A 20,418-nucleotide genomic window follows, 5' to 3' on the forward strand; every position below is an offset into this window, starting at 1 on the left:
ATTTAATATGAAATTAGCAGGTTATAAACCAAAAAGGATCCACCTTAATACAAAAGTTACTAATATCTGTTGGTAACTTAGAAACATGAAAAACATTTCTACAACCTCAATCCAAGGGAAGAAAAATTATGAACTAAAGGTGATTGTAGGGTTGTATTTTTATGGCACTTGAAAATTTGCAGTTGCAAAATATGTTGTACATAGTAAGTCTTATTAAACAAGTCAGATTTGGTTTCTGCAATTGAGGTAGCAGCCCACTGGAATGTTCCCTTAAATATATAGAGATGTACAACAAAGTTTTAATTGACTCGTTTGCTCCAAATGGGCAGGCTGTGAAATAGCTGCAGGATGCAATAGGTAAGAGGCTACAGGTTTGTCTCCAAAGCAATTAACCTCTACAGGAATGCAAGGAGATGCAATAGGTTTGCCAACACAAATGGTCAGAGGAAACATGGTTACGACTAGCAAACCTGTTGAGTACAAATGACCTCCGGAGCAATGCAACATTGATTGATTTGAATCAAGAGGAATGATTCGTTGTGATCAGATATTGAGAGGCAGAGATCTGATCTCAGGTTAATCTAGAAATAACAACTAAATATTTGTAGGTTGGCCAAAAAATGTTTATCTACAATATGCAACCTTAGAATTGAATGATAGAGGTTACATGCAATAATGCTTAAGTGCAATAATCACGGGGTTGCAATTTTTTAAGTCATTCTGGACTTTGTGTCTGTGCAATTTCCTTGCTCAAATAAACCAGTGAAAAAAGGAACTCCAGTCTCAACTGAAATATTATAAAGGTACAGAGGGAACTGAACTCGCACAGTAGTGACCACATTTCCTCACTATAAACAACATTGAGAGGACTGACCAATGAATGCCAAGAGGCTGAAGGAGAATCTTAAAGAGAGATTTTAAGAGGAGAACTTCAGAGTATGTGACTTAAACAGCTTTGAGTTGCATTTACTAGAGACAGAAAGGGGGAAATACAGATGGCACTAGAGTCTATTCAACTGAGTGCTTTAGAGCAAGGAGCTCATGGGTGAGGAAATGCAATCACAGGAAAGAATATCAAAAATAAATAATCACTTTGGAAATAAAAGGGACATTAGTAAATCAGGAACCAATTAGATCAGCAAAGAAAGTAGTAAGGGTGAGTGGCATTTTTTGCGTAGAACAGAAGTGACTTTGAACAAGGCATCTGTGGAAGATGAAAGACGGCAGAGAGGTAGCAGAGTGTTTAAATAATTCAATGTGGAACTGATGTAAAGGAATGCAAAAGGGTTTGAGCTGCAGTTGAGCTGAGGTGAAAGCAAATCAGGCAAATGTTGCAAAATGGAGAGAAGCATTCCCATCACGAGAACGTGCAAATGATAGCTCTAAAAAGGGAGGAATGGGACCTACAGAAAGTGCATAGAGTTTAGAACAAATTGCAACTCATCCAGGAATGAATACCTGACAAGATAGATTCATCACATATCAAGTGTTGAAGCAGATGTAGAGCACTGAGTTTTTGGTAGACATATAGAAGCTTGCATCATGCCTTCCAATAATGTAAATGAGAAAGTAAAGGATCCTCTGATAGTGATTACAGCTGAGGGGTTAGAGAAGCCATTGCTGAAGAAGTTCTAGCTACAATTTGATACCTCACATTGGATTCAAGTGCAGGAAGCACAACTGAATAAGCACACCTTTGGATAAAAATGATGTGGAATCTCAATCAATGTAGAGATCAAGGGGCATAATGCAATAGTCAATTCTCAGACAATGCCACGTGAGAAGTTATGGCCATTTTGATAACAGCAAAAACATGGAATGAGGTATCCACTGCAAAACATGGCCATTGATTTGAATGGCAGCAATAAAGACATACATGGCAGAGATTGGAAATGGATCAGTAGCTCACATGAATAAAGTAACTGAGAGCATGCATTTTGAGAAGTTTGATAAAAACGATTTTGCAGCAAAAAAGTGTCCACGTAATATTCAACTGATATAAAGATAAAGTTAAATTTTTAAACATCCTTTAGAGAAAGAAATTATCATCCGTACTTTATGGCCTTTGTGCGACTCCAGTCCCTCATTAACACGGCTGGAACATAATTGGAAGCCGCCTAGCAAGTTATCAAGTCGTATCAAACTCTTGCAAATGCAGCAGTCAAAAGGGGAAAATTTATCACCTTTGGAGAGTTATCCAGGGACAGACAGTAAGTGCCAGAAAAGTCAGTGACGTCCACATCCAAGAAAACTGTAGAAATCTGTTCCCCTTGAACTTAGTGAAAATGAGAATGCAACCGCAGGAACAAATTGAAGTTTGAGGACTAGCCATTTATTTGCCTCATTTGCTCAAGGATAGATTGATGCTGGCTTAAAAGTGCAGTTACAAGTAACTTTATAGTGGGGGTGGGGTGAACAAAAGAGCTAAACATGATTGCAGAGGTGGAGTTAAAATGAGATATGTACTACATGTGAGGAATTAAAGATTGGTAGTTATTATTAATCTGGTCATAGGTGAAAGAGCCACAGAACATGCATGCTCAAGTTCAAAGTATTGTGTTATTATCCAGTGAAGTTATATGGGTGTAACTCAGAAATAAGGGGCGGATCACTTTGATGGGATTCTACTACAGGACCCTCAATAGTCAGCGGGAATTAGTGGAGTAAATATGCAAGGAGATCGCAGATAGCTGTAAGAATAATAGGGTTGTAATAATAGGCGATTTTAACTTCCCTAATATTGACTGGGACTACCATAGTGCAAAGGGCTTGGATGGAGTGGAATTTGTTAAGTGTCTCAGAAAGTTTTCTCAAGCATTATGTGCATAGCCTTACCAGAGAGGGGACAACACTGGACCTCCTTTTGGGAAATGAGGCAGGGCAAGTGACTGAAGTGTCAGTGGGGGAGTACTTGAGAACGAGTGACCATAATTCTATTAGTTTTAAAATAGTTATGGAAAAAGACAGGACTGGTCTACAACTCCTACATTGGGGCAAGGCTAATTTTGATGGCATTAGACAGCAGCTTGCAAAAGTTGATTGGGAGAGGCTGTTAGCAGGTGAAGGGACATCTGGCAAGTGGGAGGCTTTAAAAGTGAGAAAGGGAGAGTTCAGGGCCAGCACGCTCATTTGAGTGAAGGGCAAGGCTGGCAGTGTTAAAGGAGCTCTGGTCAGGGAGGAGGAGACAGCATACATCAGGCAGAGGCAGCTGGGATCAAGCAAATCCCTTGAGTATAAGGGATGTAGGAGTACACTTAATAGGGAAATCAGGAGGGAAAAATAAAAAGGAGGACATGAGATAAGTTTGGCAGACAAGGTAAAAGGAGAATCCCAAGAGATTCTACAAGTATATTAAGGGCAAATGGGTAACCAGAGAGACAATAATGTGATCATCTCATATGTGGAGCCACAGGAGATGGGTGAGATATTAAATGATTGAGATAGAATTGAAGGCAAGGACTGATTAGGGATAGTCCACATGGCTCTGTCTGTGGGAAATAGTGTCTCGTGAATTTGACCGAGTATTTTTGAAGAGGTGATCGAGAGAATTGACAAGGGCAGCACAGCAGATGGACTTTAGCAAGGCCTTTGACAAGATCCCACATAGTAGGTTGGTCCAGAAGGTTAGATCTCATAGGATCCAGGGTCAGTTAGCCAAATGGATATAAAATTGGCTTGGTGGGTGGAAGGAGTCGGAGGATGGGAGTGGAGGGTTGTTTCTCCATTTGGAGGCTTGTGACCAGCAGTGTGCCACAGGGATCAGTGTTGGGTCCACTGCTGTTCATCATCCATATTAACAATTTGGATGAGAATGTCGTTGGCATGGTTACCAAGTTTGCAAATAACACCAAAATTGGTGATAGTGAACAGTGAAGGTGGTTATTAAGATTACAGCAGGATCAAGATCAACAGGAAAGTGAGCCAAGGAATGGCAAATGGAATTCAACTTTGACAAAGCGTTGCATTTTGTGAAGTTAAACCAGGGCAGGACTTGCACAGTAAATGACAGGGCCCTGACAAGTGTTGCAGAACAGAGAGTTCAAGGGATACAAGTGCATTGTTCCCCAAAAGTGGCAGCACAGGTAGGGTGATGAAAGCATTTGGAACACTCACCTTCATGGCTCAAGGCACTGAGTACAAGTGTTGGGACATCATGGGAGAACTGTACAAGATGTTTGAGACACCACAGTTGGGAGTATTATGTGCAATTCTGATCACATAGCTATAGGAAAGATGGCATTAATCTGAAAAGGGTGACCTTTTAGATGAATTTAAATCATGAGGGGCATAGATAAGGTGAACAGTCTTTCCCAGGGGAGAGAGTCTTAAACTTGGAGGACATAAGTTTCAGGTGGGAGGGGAAAGATTTAAAGGAGACCCGAGGGGCAACTTTTGCCCCCATATATAGGGTGGGGGGGTTATGTGGAACGAACAGCCAGAGGAAATGGTAGAGGTGGGTACAATAACAATATTTAAAAGATTTTTAGACAGGTACATGGATATGAAGGGTTTAGAGGGATATGGACTAGCTCAGGTAAGCAACTTGGTCGGCATGGACGAGTTGGGTCAAAGGGCCTGTTTCCATGCTGTATAACTCTAATAATCTTTGAGGCAGCATTAGGCAGGATGGACATGGGCAATTTCCAGGTATGTGCTCAGGTTGCAATTTATTTCCAACATTGGTCATTTAAGTGCCTTTCTCCAAACCAGGTCACAGGAGTGAGGGAAACCCAACCCTATCCCAGATACACAAAAAAAGCAAAGTGGAAGAAGTTTGATTGCTATCTGAAACTTATGTTGCAAGAGCACAAGCAGTTATTATGGAAAGACAAGGCTGAGCTTGGATGCAATGCCATTGGATAAACAACTCATAAGAATCTAATGTTTGATCAACTTTAGAAAAAAAGCACTTATACACATAGAACATCCACAAATCTTTAATTTGATAATTTGCTTGTATTAGCAGTCTACTGTTTGTTACGGACTCAGTGAAAGTCCCTTTAAGATAGAGTGTGTGTGTATTTGTGTGTGTGGCGTGCTTACGTCAATAGAAGATAAAGGACGTAATGACGTTGTTGAAGAAGTCAGAAGAGAGAGAGAAGGGAGAGAGACACCAGCCTGCTAGTTTTCTCTATCGATGGATGAGAAACTATAACTGTGTCTGCCGCTGAAATCCATGTATGGAAGTTGGAAGTAATCCGGTGGAGTTCACTTTGTTGCTGACCTGTAGAAGGAAACAGGTACTTGTGTGTGGACGACCACGATCCGGATGCTTTTCCGGGTGAGGAAGTCACTACCGAGTAAACACTTAAGTGTCGTTTGGGTTCCATCGTGGAACATTTGGATTTCGTATTTAGTCTCTCTATGTTTCTCTACATCTATGTCTTATCTTCAGACAACGGTGGTTGTTGAAGAAGCCCTTGCTCATGTTTCACCTTATGGCTTGCGGAACTGAACTTTAAGAACCATTCCTGAACTTGGAGTTTGGGACTTTGTCACACACACACGAAGAGTTTAGTTTTGGGGTTAACGTTCAAGGTTTAACATTTTCGAATTCTAACATACTAACATTTTTACTTTTATTTTACGTATGGTCATAAGTAGTGATTAATAAAATAGTTTTTAACACTGAGTCACGTTCAGTGTGTTTCTTTTGTTCCTGGTTCGTGACATGTTATATATTCAGATGCAATTACCTTTCAAATGCACTGCACGCCGATTGTTTCTTCAGATCAGTTGTTTTTGATCTTGTATTTCCAGGTGAAGGTACTGAATGAGATCAAATTTTAAAAGTGTAAAAAAAAATTGATTGAGTTCAAGTGAGCAACCCTTCTGAAAACTCTACTCCAGAATGCACAAAAGACCTTTCTAAAGTTAATTATCCAAAAGCTTACAAAGTTATAATATCCACGTTAAAAAAAAGCAAAATTTTCCCAATTCTGCATACCAACAAATTGCACAAAAATGGGTTTCCTTTTAGGACTATTTTCCCATGAAAAAGATCTTGAATCTGACAGCACAGATCCACTTTTACCTCTTTTTTGCACATTATAATGGGCAATCAAAGTACAAAATTCTTAAACCTTCTAGCAGAAGTAGCACGTGCTGTAGCTTTCAGATGCAAATCAAATTCTGTCCAAAAGAAAGCCTATTTTAGCAAGTTCAAGAGTAAGGAGAAGGGTTCATTCTTCTCATTTCATTCCCACCATGTGGATTTTTCACTCAACCATTTGTATTTTCAACAGCACACAATGAATGTCTAAGCAGTGACATCTATTTGTGATGCACAAATATTCAACATAGTTGAGGATGTAAAAGCAGCCAAGGAACACGAGAACCTATTAATAAATTATCCAAGATTTAACTATTTCAAGCAATTGTTTATATTTACCATTGGACTTCTGCGAAGCTTGCAAAAATGGCTTGGCCTTTGAGCGTTGATCTTGTCCAGGTACGTTTCCAGCTTTGATTGATTTCACTGGTATATCAACCTTCTTACTAGTTGTTGAGCCAATTGTCTGCAAGCCTTTATTTGATACAGTCTGCATCCCTGGTCCTTGCAGATTCACTTTTCCAGGAGTGGAAAGTTTAGAAATATTTGCTGGTTTCATTAATTTTGTGTTTGGAGCATTGGTTACACATGTAGAATTTGATATCTTGCTTTTTGGTACAGCAATTCTGCTATTTTTGGGGGCTTTCAATTTTGATGTGTTCAAAGGCATGTTTTGAGACAACACTGCAAAAGAATATGCAAGTATTTTAAACCTAAAGTACAGATTATACTTATTTTGAAGAAAATCAAGAAACTATTGCAGATGCTGTAAATCTGCAATACAAACAGAAAATGCTGTAAATACTCAACAGAAAGAGAAACAGTTAACATTTCAGGAATGGGAGTGTTCTAATGTGAGGTTTCATGCCTGAAACATTAACCATTTCTCTTTCTACAAATGCTGCCTGACCTGGACGGTGTTTTGTTCATATCCAAGGAATTACCTGCCAGAAGCAGCATGAATGAGCATTTTGTTATGCAATGTCACTTGCTATTTTGTATTAGCATTTGGCACTGCATTTCTAAAATTTTAAATAAAATCATTTTTGGTGTGACCATCTTGAATACAAGTTAGTTCAAAATATTTAGCCCATTTCTTTACCTCTATCTGTATTCTAGAATGGGACTTGGATAATTAAGAACCATGGACAGAGTTTCATGAATGTTAATTGCATCTTCCAAATGCATTTTGTACAAGGAACGCTTTCAATCCCTAATAATTTGCATCTTTTCATCTAATTCAAAATGAGATTATTTACACAACAACCCCTTTCAAAAATATTACTTGAAGGTAGGTGATCTCACTTTTTAATTATTGAAAGAAAGGCATCAAGAGACCCACCACTCGTTAGATGAATTCACATTTTTGACATTCTCATTCATAGCTCAGTACCAGAGAACTACTGGTAGTAGACAGTTTAAGAGTCAAGAATTGAACCCATATTGTTGTTTACAGAAAATAACAAAAGGTTTTTTTTTTGATTGATAACTAGCTTTCATAACTGTTAAGAAACAAGAAAATAGTAATCTATTAACTGTTATCTGTTTCACTGTTTATAAATGTTGAGATGCAGACAAATACGTCTTCTTGTTGGGAGAAAAGACGTTCACTCAACACCGTTTCTCACAGGCAGCCTCATGATGTTAAGCAATTCACTGCTGGGAGAGGGCCAGAGGGCAGATATTTGCATCAGGTTTCCGACACAACAGAATATTGCACAAACATTTTTTTTAAAATGAATAATATGGAGTGGCTTGAGGGCAAGTACCTATCCTTACTCTGTTGACCTGAAGAAATTAAAAGTCTGCAGAACAGAAAGATAGGACAAGTCAAGGACAGTGTACAAGTAGACAAAACAAATGTCTTTGCTCTCGCCATGTGGTGGAAGAAATGGAGGCTGTCATTTTGTGAGACTGTTCTTGTGATCACCACTTTGTGAACTAGTTTTCTGAACAAAATCTTGTGAGATTAAAGTAATCAAAAGTGAACATAACGAAGGCCTTATTGATAATCTGCTAAATCAGAGATAATTTCCAAGTATGAAGTCAATTGTGGGACGCTCTTTAATAAGGTAGAATCAACAAAGGCTTATAAGAATAGTCTGTGTCCGTGAACTGAAATAACCTGAGCCAATGTCTGATGAACTGGTTGTAACTGGTTTGAAATGGCCTGATTCAGGATAAAGAAAAGGAATGACAGGGGCATATTCTTATTTGGGAGAAGAGCAATGAGCTAATGCTACCTGTAGCTTTGGGCCAGAGCCAATGAAAGGTTGACACAGACTAGCCAGATAAGTCCGAACCAACGGAATTGAAGTATAATGGTGCTGAACTGATAAGGCAAAAGAATAACAATGAAAAATTTCAGAAGTAGAGCAGCAAGAACTTGAGAGACTAACTATCACAAGGAAGGCCCCCCATGCCAGGGCAAGGAGAAGAAGGATCAATTGTTTACCCAACAGGAGATTCCCTATTTCGGTGTTACAAACTGGAGAAGTTGAGCGAGGGTCTGGGTAAATATTAATACAGAAGGAACAATAGCATTCAGGAACCCAAGTCATTGACCCAGGGTCAATTATAACAAGTTTACATAGAATATTTTTGTTGATAAGATACCTTTATTAGTTACATGCACATCGAAACACGCAGTGAAATACATCTTTTGTGTGGAGTGTTCTGGGGGCAGCCCGCAAGTGTCACCACGCTTCTGGCACTAACATAGTATGCCCACAACTTCCTAACCCATACATCTTTATAATGTGGGAGCATCCAGAGGAAACCCACGCAGATACGGGGAGAACGTCCAAACTCCTTACATACAGCAGCCGGAATTGAACCTGGGTTGCTGGCGCTGTAATAGCATTACGCTAACTGCTACACTACCGTGTACATTAAAGCGAGAGTTTTGAATTAAGATTTACATGGTCATTTATCTAACCTAAGTTAGTTGACCAAGGTCAAAGGGTCAATAATTCAGACTGGAATACCAAAAGCAGCATAACAAATCAATGTTCTACATGGTAACAAAAGTGGGGTACCAGTGTATCTTGTGATGCAGGAAGTCACAGTAAAAATTTCCACAATTTGCCATTGTTAACCTTTATCAAGTTACCAAGATTCTTTTGGGCCTGATAGAATAGCAAGTAGATGTTTTGATTCATTCAATTCCATAAACAGATGGCTTATTAGCTCAGGAGACAAATGGAAGAGATTAGAACATGGAATTACTTAATTTTCTCTTTCCTGCACAATTTTCTTTTTTCAGTAGTCTTAGCCTGTATTAATGAAATTCAGAAGTTTACTTGAACAATTAAATGTTATGAAAATCCTAAATCAAGTTTCAGTACACTAGGTTTTTATTATCCATTAATCCACATACTTGCGAGGTCAGCCATGTTTTTCTTAAAAGATTATTGGTAAAACATAGCACATTCCTCCAGAACCCCCTCCAATTGCATCTTTTGAATCCTGCTTGCCATGAGATGGATTGCATTTGATGTCTTGTGCTGGTAAGTATCAATAATCAATAGTGTGAGTGGCCAGAGCCAGTGTGGATCAAGTGTGTAGTTAGAGCTGGGGCTGGGAACACTGGGGGGGGGGGGGGGGGGGGGGGGGCGGGGTCAGGAAAGTGAGTAGGCTTGGAACTGGATTGCCTATGTTTGTTTTGACAAGTGAAACTTACATGGAAATTGTTATAACCTTGGATGGATTGACTGCTGTAGGTCATTATAATCTTAGTGCCATTGCCAGTGGTACTAATGGTAACCAAGTTTCTTTTGTTATCCATGGACAGCCTATGTTCCTAACCCTAGCAAAAAAAAAAGGGCTTGGTGCATACCACTTTGTAAACAAAGCAAATATCAGGCCTGGGTTATGCAATTAAAGTCATACAAACAGCCTGGGAATATATCACAAGAGCTGGCAAATTCACAAAGAGAAACAATAAATAGGCAACTCAAAGTCATTTCTTTCCCTATGAGATAACCCTACAAGGGCTTTAGTTTCAACATTGAGGCAGGACCTTCAGGAGAAAGCACTTTCATTTTCATGAGATCAGTTTACAGTGACAATTGGAACAAAACCTCAATGCAGTGGTTTACTCATCCTCCCCTGGTACACACTTCAGATTCCGAGTTTAAAAAAATGACACAGTAAAGCAAAAGTAACATTAAAATAATTTGAGAAGCAAATAGGGAGAGATTGCATAACATAAATTGAAGTGGTAAACATGAAAAAAAATCCACAAGTTATAAAATTGAAAAGTTAACTTACATCGCCCAACAGATGGAGAAGTGCGAAGACTGGATGTAGATGATGAAATACAATTGAGAGGCCTTCCTGCTGAACCAGCACCACTCTTCCTCATGGAACTCGAAGCCTTAGACTCAGGTGGCTTATGTGGGCAGAGCTGCAATAAAAAAAAATTTTTCTTGCCTCAGATGCATGCACTACAAAAGGTTTTCTTAAACATAGACTATTCAGTTTCCACTGTGCTGCATGATCTCCAATAACTATACAGAGGAGAAAAAAAAACTAGTAACCTATTCCCAAGGACTCCATCCTGCTCATGTTTTCAATATCATCCCAACTATATTGGTGTCTGAAGCAGCTCAGGAAAGCCAAGTGCTAAGCACAGATCATTGTTCTGCAAGACTGCAGATATCACACTTGCTAACAAAGACTGAATAAGCCAAACAGCCTAATTATACATTTCAATTTCAATGTCATTCTGTGTGGGTATGCAAAATCAAGAAGATTTAAAAATCTGCTGCATAAAAGGAGCCTATTTTCTTACAATTTAAAGTCATAAATAAAAGTTGAACCATTGACATCTGGGATTACCTTTCTGCCATCACTGGGAATAGCATTCAGAGAGTTAGAGGACTCATGCTTACAAAAAGGGCAAGAGGTAAAGTTCTGAAGCACATTTTCCAGTGATCTACAATGGAAAAATTACCAGGTTGTATCCTGTTCACAAAAAGCACAACAAATCCAATCAATCTACTCACACATAAGCAAAATGGTAGAAGGTTCATCAATCATCCATTAAGCAGTATCAGCTGCTTACTGATGCTCAGGACTAAGCTCCACATTTCAAAGCATTCATCTAAATGTGGATCAAAGATCCCAATTCTTCAAAAGAGAAAACAATCTAGTGGTTGGAGTCATAGCTTGCTCAAGGAAAAGGGGTATGGTTGTTAGATTAATGCAGGACCTCCTCAGGGTAGTGTCCAGGTCAAACTTTCTTCAGCTGCTTCACTAATGGCCTACACTCTCCATCCAAAGGTCATATGTGAAGAGGTTTGCTGATGAAAGCACATGTTCAATTCCATAAGCAATTCTTCAGCAAGACCTAGAAAACATTCAGAACTGGCTTGATAAGTGACAAGTTGCATTTATATCACTGAAGTCCCAAGAAATGCTCATCTACAGCAAGAGAGAACAACCACCTACTGTTGACATTCAAAGGCTTTATCATCTCTGAGCCACCACCAATATCCTGGGAGGAGTCACCAGAAAAAGGCCAGAGATCAATTGGATCAGCCATGTAAATACTATGGCTACAGGAGTAGATCAGAGGCTTGATGTACTACACCAAGTGACTCACCCCAAGCCACAACCTACCAAGGTACATATCAGGAACATGATAAAAGATTCTCCTGTTGCCTGGATGAGTGCAGTGCCAACAACTCCCAACCAATCCAAGTCATAGCAGCCAGCTTGATTAACAGTCCATCAACCAAACACTCATTCCCTCTACTTGGAACACAGTAGTTGCAAACTCCAAACTACTTACCAGGCCTACACTAACAGAACCTCCCAATCTCACAACCTTTACCAAGGACAAGGACAGCAGGTCCATGGGAATTGCTTCATTTGAGCATTCCCATCCAAGTCACAATATTGGCCCTTCATTGTTTTGGGCCTAAATCCTGGAATACCCCACCCAATAGCACTATGGAAGTACCTTCACAAGAATAAAAGAAAACAAGCTTCTTATTACTGGAAGAATTCATAAACGACTTGAGCTTATGCTGACATACTTAACTCTAGATCTTGCACTCATGAACTAGGCCATTAAAGAAAATTCCTAACATTTAAAACTCTGCATCTAACCAGCCCATCATGATACCTGTAAGTAACAATACACAGCTCCAGTTTTATAGGCAAAAGTTTTTTTTTTGAAGAAATCAGGATGCTGGTTTGTCCTACCAAAACTAAAAACTGCTTACTTTTTCCGATGTCATGGGTTGTGTTGGTTCGCATATTGGTGGTTGATCTATTGGAGCTTCCCCGAAATTTGTGGTCTCACTACAAGCAGCAATCTCTTTATTGTTTAATGAGGACGAGTCTCCAGAGTTTTGTTGGGACTGCATAGAACAGCTGGTTGCTTGAACAGCAGCTTTCTTCAGTGATTTTAATGGAATGCCGAGACAATCTTGGGAATTGTCCTCAGGCTTGTTCCAAATTCCAGGCAGATGCAACTTCAGTGGAGTACTTCGAATTATGGAGGTCATTTTTCTTGGAGAACACGAGTTGGTAATATCCTTTAGAAGGGACAAGTTTAATTTTGATTCCTCTATAAATTGTTCCACCAATTTATTCTGCATAATTTTACCTCCCATTTCTTTAGTTTTCTCCTCTGCGTGGTTTTCATAACGTCGTGCTAATAAGCTGGCTTCTCTGAAAACCTCAACAAACTTGTCAGTGTTCAGAGGACTCCATTTCAAAGTTTCTGTCGACTCTACACTTTTCTCTTCCTTGCAATTTAAATCAATGCCAGTGGCAATGCATTTTTCCATGTGTCCAACTGGTCCAACAAAAACTTCTTCATCCTCATCACTTTTTACACTAGGGATAAAAAAAAACAATTTAAGACTGTAAAGCTATTATCAGTGTTCAATTCCTTCTGTCTGAAACACAAAAGTTAAACTTTCCTATAAGTGTTGCTTAGACAAAACTTCAGCAGTTAACCCTGAATTCTGCTTCTCCAGACCATATTCCAGTTGCTAACCTGTTCTTGGACAAGACTAAGACTCCTGAACCAGCTCTCAGGTGTGGCACAGAATAACTTCCTCTCCAGTCCTCATTCCCACAAAGTGTTTGAGAGCACTATTCTGATTCTGTGCTTAGAAACACAGTTGGAGATTTAAGATAAGTCAGTCCATATTCAACCCAAAATCTTTGCATTTCAAAATAAAACTATAACACGATGCTAAATATGCAACTATCTGGCATTTTCAGGTACTCTAGGAACACAAGGGATAGGTTATTTATCTTGGAGGTAGGAGACCAAGGAAGAGCACAATTCTGTTCTTAAATAGCAAGCCACTTTTCTCCAGACTTCACTAGATATCAGCCAAATATCTTTGTTCATTCCAAACTTACTTCTCCTTCAATCCAGGGGCATCTTAATTTGTAGCACAATTCAGAGCAAACAAACATCAATTCAAAATTTACTAGGTTCTAATTCAAGCCACACTCTAATCTGTGAAACGGGAAACAGAGTTAACATTTCACGTCCGAAACCCTTTGTCAGAATAAACACTGATGAAGGTCCCAGCCTGAAAAGTTTACTCTTAATCTTTCCACAGATGCTGCCTGACATACTGGGCCTTTCCAGCATTTTCTGTTTTCATTAAAAAAAATATTGTCCATTCTCTCAATTTTGATATCCAAAGACTATATTCCACAATAACATGGACATTACCATAGTAACTAAATGCAGTTTCAACTCGTCTCTAGTTACCCAAGGAACAGGGAGAAAATTTAAGGGGAAATCAAACCACAGTTTCCGTGCTGAGTGTTGTGAAAGTTTAAAACACTCTGCCACAGATAACTGCAAATGTAAAATCATTAAGCATATTCAAGGATAGATCAGATTTTTTGACAATGACAGAGGTGAAGGATAATGTATAGGTAGCACAGAAGTTAGTGCTGCTTCCTTACAGCTTTAGGGACCCACGTTCAATTCTGACCTCCGGTGCTGCCTGAGTGGAGTTAGCACATTACGTATATTATGACAGCATGTATTTCCACAGGAACTCCAGTTTTCTCCCACATACCAAAGAGACGCTAGCACAGTAACAAACACATTCCATTTTTACATACATCCAGAAGTCAATATTGTCCACAAGTCAGAAAACATGCACAAAAATCATTCAATGTGGTAACCATACCTCCACAGTATTGTAATAAATGGCAAAGTACACAAGACTGAAAAGAACAATTACTAAAAGTGGAAGAGAGGAAACTAGGTCTGCCATTCATAGGCATAAATGAATGTATGCATGTCAGACTTTTGAATTTAATAATGTTATGGGAGATTGCTCTTATGTAGGGGGTGTCCATAAGATGGTCAGATGTATTCTGATGATCTGTAGGTCATTTGGCTCTGTAAACTAATGAATCAAAGGGGAGATGATGAGCATGTACGAGAGGATAAGTTGCAATAGTACAGGTAAGGAGGAGGGGAAATGCAACTGCTCTCATCGGAGTTGTGGAATCAGATAGGCTGAATGGTCTCCTTCTGTGCCAAGATTCAGCCATGTACTTAGTAAGTGGAGGAACAGACTCAAGGGGCCACATAAAAACCAAAACAGTAGACCAAATTTCTTACAGTTAAAGTAACAAGGACTTATATTCCCAGTTTATTCAGACCCAAGAACCATACAGAAAAGAAAGCACAGAAGATCCAAATGTTTAAATAAATTTCAAACATAACATTTGAATTACACACCTTGAACTGTCAAGACAATAGTGAGTGAAAACCCAGTTTGTCTTATACATGTGGCTTATTAGTGGCAGTGAAATTTGCTGGCACACTAGATATTTACAGCAGAAATAGAACAGACTAGGACCAAACTAAGGAACAGTCTCATTGCCCTGCAAGATTCTGATTGATCTCAACCTCATCATCTACTCTTTCTTTCATTTTAGTCATATTCAATCAGGCAACTTATAATACTTCTGTCTGTAACGTTCTTGATAATTTCTTAAACCTGTTTTATGTTAGCTATCTTGTCTAAACTATTCCTGAAAGTTTTGAATATGCCAGCTTGAATTATATACAGATCAGACATCACACTTCTGCCAAAATATTTCCCAAAACTTTTCCAGAGATACTGTCTGATATTCTACATGAATATTGGCAGAAACTTATTTTCATTTCAGATCTACAGCATTCTCAAGACTTGAAAAATATTACACTCCAAGTCTTACCTTTTTTATAGTTCCAATGACTCTGTCAAATGAAATTACCAACATTCAGCTTCATCTTAGTTGCCTTGCAACACTCCCAGGGGAACAATATAGAACCAATGATGGTTTTAGGATTACCGATTCTAATAAACTGTTCACTGCATTTCATTAAGATTCTTTGGTCTCAAAATAGTTACTTTCTGTTTAAGCTAAATTAAGTACATCCTACATGAATATTCTAAAAGTAGAGAAAATCTTTCAATCTTTTGGATATATTGCTCATCATTTGTCCTGTTCCAATTATATCTGGCAACTTGCAAATTTTGCTTTTGGCTGAAGTCTCTATTCATGACCATTATACTTTATCACCAAAACCATTCTCTACCCGACAGTTGATCAGGTATCACCAAATGGACCATAATCATTACTTGGAATAATATGGAATCTTATCAAATACTTTTTTGGAATAAGATATTCACTGCCTTTTTATGTCCACCATAGTAGGAACAAGCTTAAGGAAATGAAAAATGTTACCTTGCAGGGGATAACAGAACGTCAAAGTCAGAATTCTCCTCAGACAAAAGATTGAAATCTGAAAACACAAATTACATTCTGATGTCACCGAACAATTAAAAGACAAACAGGCAACGTTATTGTAACTACAACTTTGAGCTTCCACATTTAAAGTAAATCAGTATCAAATCATAACATAAATCATGGGTACAAAGCAATATCTATATTCACTAAATTTAACATGCGCAGACTATTAGTCAACCAAAAGCTTCAAAGCAAATCATTTGCTTTTCAGCAATCTCTTCAGTTTCCAGTCATCACCAGACGGTTATGAATGAGGAAATAGTCTGAAGTTGTACACTTTAGTATCTAACTGCTTAAATAATTCCATATTTCACTTTTAATCACTCAGTCCTAGAGCCTATTCTATATATTCACTGACCAGCTTCCAATTTTCTTAAACTAATAATGACACAGAAGAGGCCCATCAGATCCATGCAGGCTCCCAGGGGAGCAAACCAATTAGTCCCAGTTCTCCTCTCCTTAATTTACTGTACCACTGCAATTTATTTTCTACCAATCATGCCCATCAACAACCTTTGATTCCCCTTGTCATTAAACTACATTTATAAATTTATCATACAAATGAATTCACAACTCTTATCATAATGTTTTCTGAACTTATTTTCTATACCATTAACTGAATAGACCTGCTTTAATGATCATATCCCAGGTTAGTAGCCTTCAAAACAAAACACAAATTTCTATACATGTTTTCATATACTTCAGTCTTTAGATAAGGAGATTAGACAAATTCCTTCCCCCCCCCCCCCCCCCCCCCCCACCACCACACTCATGACAACTTGCATTCAGAACAAAAGGTATTCAGTGACAAATTGCATTTATATCCAACTTTAAATTCAAAATCTGGACACAGAATCAGATCTGATGAGAGAACAATGCTGCTTGATCACAATTTTCCCTTCATTTGACTAAATCAATAGCATACAAGTTATTATTCATTCCTGTTATACATCGGTGAGCATCAAGTCCACAGAGCTCCCCATGTTTCTGACAACTTCATTTTAGGATATCAACACATATGTGCATTACCATAATCCCCCTAAAATCAGTTATTTTATGTCTGAAAATAAATGGGTTCATTGATCCCTAATCGGTTATCGTTTTTTTCTGTTTAAAAACTATGGTCATGTTAATCAAACAACTCCCCAGCAGTTCGATTGAATAGATCAATGTCTCTAATTTTCCTTAAAACTATGGATGGAATACATCATAATGTACCTATACCCCCTTTTATCCAAGCCGTCACCTGATTCAATCAACAAGGCTGGGAATATTGGAGGAAGTAAGTAATTATAAAATGTACTACAGTGTATTCTTTCACATTTTTTGTTCCTCCCATCCTGGAATCACTACATTTTTATTATACTACAAGGAGTTTCTGACAGTTGTATTTTACCTCTACAATCAAATTAACCACAAGTCCTTACTGATTTAATTTTACCTTTCCACCATGATTAGTGTTAGTGTGTTTTCACACATTCATAGACTCTGCACTTACAAATAATAATGATGTGGATGACCAGTTAAACTAGTTGAGGAAACAGCACCATAATCAACCAGCTTTCTTTCAAAATTGCCCCAGTGTTTTTTTTAATGTTGACTTGAAAGACAAGAACGCACCTAATGCCTCACCCAAGGATGGCAATTCCACACCAAATTAGCATAGGCTGTAATGTGTAAGTGAACCCATAACCTTCATTGCCAGGTAATGGGCCCAGCTCATTCAACCAAGCAAGCCTGCCCCCCTTTGTACTTTTTTTGCTGAACGTTTAGCATCAAGTACAAACTAATAATTTTGCAATGCTACAGATAACACAATAAATGTAAACAAGTTTGATTACCATTCTCACTCGGCCAATCCATTTCTTTTATTGTTGATCTCTGCAGCTTGTGAAAACTGAGGATTCAAACTTCAATCAAAAGACATAGTGAATAAAGAGTCTTTTAGGACATTTCAGTACTCATAATTCAAAATCATACATATACACACAAGCAGTTCAATCTCTGATACAGCAGTGTTGGTCTCATTCACGATACATAATATCCATTTTCACATGCCCATGCTCAAGTTAGAGAATGCATCATTTATCCCATATAACATACATAATAATTTAGGGTTACTAATTTTGTAATTACTGTGACAATTTGTCAGGAGTTATTTTTGGGTTTTATTCCATTTATGGGGATTTTTAAGGAAATTAAACAATATCATTGAATTCCCTTTAAAACATTTTATTGTAACTGTAAGCCCAAGACCAGAGGACAGGCAAACTACCAGTACCAGATGGCAGGCAAACACTGTATGAAGCAATAATGATCACAGTTAGCTCGTGTTGGGAGAAGTACAAGAGTAAATAGATGCCTTTAGCAAAAAAAAGGAACATTCCCAAGGTGTAGGCAGCTCCGAGTAAGCCAGAATTTGATGTCCATTCTTCTTGTGAGCCATCTTCTTATACCAGTGCAATCCTTGTGGTAAAAGTGCTCCATCAGATGTTGAGAGAGAGGTGCAGGATATTAACTGAGCAAGAATGAAAGATTGTCAGCTATTTTAAAATGCTATGAGACTTGGAGGGGAACTTTCAATTGGTGGCATGCGATTCACCTCCTGTCCTCTCCTTCAGGTGTTGCATTACTTACAGATTGCAGCCACATTCCAGTCATAGTGGAGGGAGTGAACATTTGTGGTGGACGATCTATCAGGTGAGATATGTCACCATCAGTAATATGCTTGAGTGTTATTAAAGCTCAGAGCGCGTAGCTCACACTCCTTATATGAGCTTTGTAAGTGATGCAACAGCTTTGGGGAGACAGAAGGCAAGACATACACCACAAGACACCCAATCTCCGACTGGTTTTAGAGCCACAGTATTTGTCAGAATTTGTGGCTGATCCAGCAAGTTTCTATTAATTAGCGCACAGAATGATGGTGACAATGCCATTGTATTTTGTTGGAAGAGGATTGGATTCTCTTGAAGATTTGATACCTAATGTCATTAACAGCCCATGTCAGAACATTGTTCAGGCTTTGCTGCTGGTAGACACAGACAGATCCATTTTCTGATAAGATGCAAATAGATCAATGTGCAATCAGCAAGCATTCCCTGCTTCTGACTCTTTGAAGGAGATATTATTGAAAGCGGTGAAGCAACTTCCAAGGAACTTCTGCAGCAATGATTAGATTCCTCCAACTATATGCATCTTCCCAACAATGTTTGGGAATGCGACTTTCTTCACAGGTGGCTGCCTCTCTACTATTGACCTTGACTGCATCTTGGATCTCACCACCTTTTTCTCCTGCTGAACAAAGCAAGGACAGGAGTTGCCCTAGTCCTCATCTTCCAATCCACCAGACTCTGCATTCAGTGGATCATCCTTTGCAACTTCTGCCAGCTCCAACAAGATTCCACCACCAGACATATTCCCCTCCATTTTCAGCATTTCAAAAAGAGACCATTGTGCTTCACAACTTCCTGGTCCCCAGCAGCCACTCCCCATCATACTGCTGCTTCCCATGCAACTGCAGAAGATGCAACACTTGTCCTTTCAACCTCTTCCTTTGCCACCATCCAGGGACCTAAACAGTCCCCCCCCCCCCCCCCAGGTGAAACAGCAATTCACTTGCACTTGTTCCAATCTAATGTACTACATCTGGTGATATCAATGTAGTTTCCTCTAGATTAGGGAAACCAAATGCAGATTGAGTGGTTGCTTTACAAAGCACCGGTTCTCAATCAGCAGAAGCAACACTGAACATTTTCTGATCTGTTACTTTAATTCTCAATTCTTCTCTAATCTTTGATGTGGCCTCCTCCACTGTTACAAGGCCCAACATCTCAAACAACACAGCTTCCAATTAATCACACTACCACCTTCCAGGCTCAATATCAATTTCTCCATATTTAGGTATCTCACTTTTTCTGTCTGTATTGGAACTAACCATTTGCTGCAAGTCACCAATCTGTGATTTTGGGTCAGTTTTTCCACTCCCCTAATATAGCCTAACATGCTGGGCATGCCCCACAGCCCCCTGCTGGCAACATGTAACACACTCACAAGGGAATAAAATTACCTCCAACCTGCCCTTTTAACTCATTTAACCTGATCTCATACTGTTGCAGATATTCTCTATGCTAGTCATCGCCACCACCACACTCTATAACTTACGTTTTTTTCCTCCACTTCTGACAAAGGAGCCACAACCCAAAATGCTAACTCTTTTACTTCATGAGAAGTTGCCTGTGCTGCTGGATGTTTCCAGCATCTTGTTTTTATTCTCACCGATTCCCACTGAATTTCAATTTCGGTAAGGCTACTTGAGTACCATTTTTAAATTATTTACTGCTCTGGTGTCAAATCAGTCTCTTGCAACTCACCAATAACAGAAGAAATGCAAAGTTTCTTACAAGAGTTAGGGTCAAACTTGCTCATAAATCATAGACCCATATTTCCACAGCAGATGGAGCAAAACAAAGTACAGATATAATGTAAATAAATGTGCTCTGCAAACAAATATGCACTTTAAAAAATATACTGGGCAAAGTCAAGATATACTGAAAGCTATCATAACC

The 20,418-nt window shown here is 38.8% G+C and overlaps 1 protein-coding gene across 9 annotated transcripts in view; it reads right to left on the reverse strand.

Moving 5' to 3' along the window:
• gtse1 (G-2 and S-phase expressed 1) overlaps window positions 1–20,418 on the reverse strand; it is a 38,335-nt gene that overhangs the window by 16,899 nt on the left and 1,018 nt on the right. For all 9 annotated transcript variants that reach the window (XM_052033796.1, XM_052033792.1, XM_052033795.1 and 6 more), the window contains exons 2-7: window positions 17,692–17,760; window positions 15,788–15,845; window positions 12,286–12,904; window positions 10,325–10,460; window positions 6,392–6,736; window positions 5,697–5,769 (exon numbers count right to left, since the gene is read on the reverse strand). In XM_052033796.1, coding sequence (XP_051889756.1) covers window positions 5,697–5,769; window positions 6,392–6,736; window positions 10,325–10,460; window positions 12,286–12,904; window positions 15,788–15,845; window positions 17,692–17,713 — 1,253 coding nt within the window. In that variant the 5' untranslated portion in view covers window positions 17,714–17,760. The remainder of the gene's footprint in view (window positions 1–5,696; window positions 5,770–6,391; window positions 6,737–10,324; window positions 10,461–12,285; window positions 12,905–15,787; window positions 15,846–17,691; window positions 17,761–20,418) is intronic.

The sequence above is a fragment of the Pristis pectinata genome, chromosome 19 (genome assembly GCF_009764475.1).
Source record: "Pristis pectinata isolate sPriPec2 chromosome 19, sPriPec2.1.pri, whole genome shotgun sequence".
Lineage (NCBI taxonomy): Eukaryota > Metazoa > Chordata > Chondrichthyes > Rhinopristiformes > Pristidae > Pristis > Pristis pectinata.